The sequence below is a fragment of the Formica exsecta genome, unplaced genomic scaffold (assembly GCF_003651465.1).
Source record: "Formica exsecta isolate Colony F162 unplaced genomic scaffold, ASM365146v1 C16462798, whole genome shotgun sequence".
Taxonomy (NCBI): domain Eukaryota; kingdom Metazoa; phylum Arthropoda; class Insecta; order Hymenoptera; family Formicidae; genus Formica; species Formica exsecta.
The window spans coordinates 1-2,305 of record NW_021848285.1 but is presented as its reverse complement, the minus strand read 5'-3'; the positions used below and the strand labels follow the sequence as shown (position 1 = coordinate 2,305).

Genomic DNA, 2,305 nt, shown 5'->3' with positions numbered 1-2,305 from the left:
GAAAGAGAAGGAGGAGGTGGAAATGAGGGATGAGAAGGAAATGAAAGAGGGAGCTAAAGAAAGCTGGACAGAAGTAGTCAAGAGAGGAAAGAAAAATAAGGGGAAAAAGGACAAGGAGGGAGGCATAAAGAGTGCAAAGATTACCCAAGGGGATGATGGGAAGAACTCGATGAGTCCCCGACCGGTATCGTTACCGACACAGATTAAGGCAGGACAAAAGTCCCCGCCAGTCCGCCATATTCCAAGGACCGCAGCGGTAACGATAACAGGCAAGGATAAAGATGCTCCCTATGATGAGATACTTCGGAAGGCTAGGCAAAATATCCAGTTAAATGAACTAGGTATAGATAAGTCTAAACTCAGGAAAGCAGCGAACGGAGGTTATGTCATTGAGATTCCTGGCCCTGAGAATGGTAGGAAGGCTGACGCACTGGCTGAGAAGCTTAAAGCGGTATTACCAGAGGATATAAGGGTGGCTCGACCATCCATAAAAGGTGAGATTAGGATCATCGGTTTCGACGGTTCGGTTACTCAAGGAGAGATAATCTTCGCAATAGAGGATAAAGGAGGTTGCAAAACCGATGAGATCAGGATAGGTGACATAAACAGGATGAATAATGGCCTCTATACAGTGTGGGCGCAATGCCCACTAGCGGCTGCTCTGAAAATCTCGGCATCACGAAAGATCCAGATAGGCTGGACAGTTGCAAGGGTAGAGCTGTTAAAGAAACGACCAGTTCAATGTTATCGCTGTTGGAGATTCGGTCACCTTAAAACGGCATGTAATGCACCAGTGGACAGAAGTAATTCGTGTTATGGTTGTGGAGAGGCTGGACACTCTATTCGTAATTGTAGTAGCCCTCCAAGATGTATTGTGTGTACAAGTGAAGGAAGAGACGGTAACCATCGTCTGGGCTCATTCCGATGTGAGCTCGTTAAGGAGGCTGGGAAAACGGTTCCCGCAAGAATAGAGGGAAAAGAACCCGCGCGGAGGGCGGAGCCAATGGACGCCACCAATGAAGATTAAGATTCTACAGTGTAATCTAAACCATTCCTGGAAAGCGCAGGATCTAATGACGCAGTATATGCTGGAAACAAATATTACTGTGAGCTTTGTATCGGAGCCAATACACATTCCGATCAATCCCGCGTGGTTTGGATGTAATAACAGGCGTGCAGCGATATACGTGAATCCAGAGAGGATTAAAAACCCATTCGCATTGTACAGAGCAGGAAGAAATAGCGTTACCATTAAATATGGCCAATACTATTTCACATCGTTTTATGTATCACCAAACGTTACTGAGGATGAATACCTAGAAGCACTAGATGAACTGGATGACGTGTATCAATGCATAGGTAAGCAGAAGCTGCTCCTGTGTGGGGACTTCAACTCTAGATCCCCCCAATGGTCAGCATCCTCACCTAATAAGAAGGGAGAATACTTAGAAGAGTGGGCAGCACAAAATGATCTTAGACTGCTAAATACAGGAACCAAACCTACGTGTATACGCCCACAAGGCTTTTCTACGGTGGATCTATCCTGGTGTACACCAGATATGGTCAGTAGGATAACGGAGTGGAATATAGAATCCACGGTAACCTTATCGGATCATCTGTACATCTCCATGACCCTAGAAAGTGCGGCAAATGTGCATTCCGGAGGAAGCGGTCCTAGATCCTGGAACTTTAAAAAACTAAGCCAGGAGATGTTCGTTGAGGCGTTAGAATGGAAGTGTGCGGCAGTACCAGTGGAGGATACTTTATCGTTCAATGGGCTGGAATGGGTTACGTGGCTAGACACAGCAATGATGGAGGCCTGTGACTTAGCAGCACCAAAATTCAAAGGAAGAAGCAGGAAATGTTCTACATACTGGTGGAGTGAAAACTTAGCGGAGATAAGGAGAAGATGTGTAGTCAAACAACGAGCTTGGACTAAAAGTAAAAGGAGGAGTAGTCCCGAAGTAATAGAGGAACTCAGAAGAGATTATAGAGCGGAAACGAAACGTCTACGTAAAGAGATCCATAAAGCTAAACAAGAAGCGTGGAGAGAGCTTATAGCGACGATTGACGAAGACCCATGGGGGCTCCCATACAAAGTCGTTCTAAGAAAGTTAAGAAAACCGACGTTGGGACTTACAGAGACATTAGATAGGGACAGCTTAGATATGTTGGTTACATCGCTATTTCCTGAGGGTGATACCCAACTTAATAGAACTGACTGGAGCAACTGGACCTGGGAAGAGGAACACCAGATAGCTCCAGGAGAGGTCTACCGTCTACTAAAAAGGAAGGCTATCAAAAA

General features: G+C 45.6%; 2 protein-coding genes across 2 annotated transcripts; both read left to right on the top strand.

Annotated features, from left to right (window-relative positions):
- The first annotated feature begins 22 nt into the window (after positions 1-22).
- On the top strand, positions 23-1,027 carry LOC115245758. The gene has a single exon (XM_029824228.1). The coding sequence runs from the start codon at positions 23-25 to the stop codon at positions 1,025-1,027; it is 1,005 nt and encodes a 334-aa protein (XP_029680088.1).
- Positions 1,028-1,073: 46 nt separating this feature from the next.
- On the top strand, positions 1,074-2,270 carry LOC115245768 (the record flags this gene model as incomplete). The annotated part of the gene is made up of 1 exon (XM_029824240.1): positions 1,074-2,270. A coding segment is annotated over exon 1 (1,197 nt), but the record flags the coding sequence as incomplete, so codon positions are not given.
- Between the last annotated feature and the right edge of the window lie 35 nt (positions 2,271-2,305).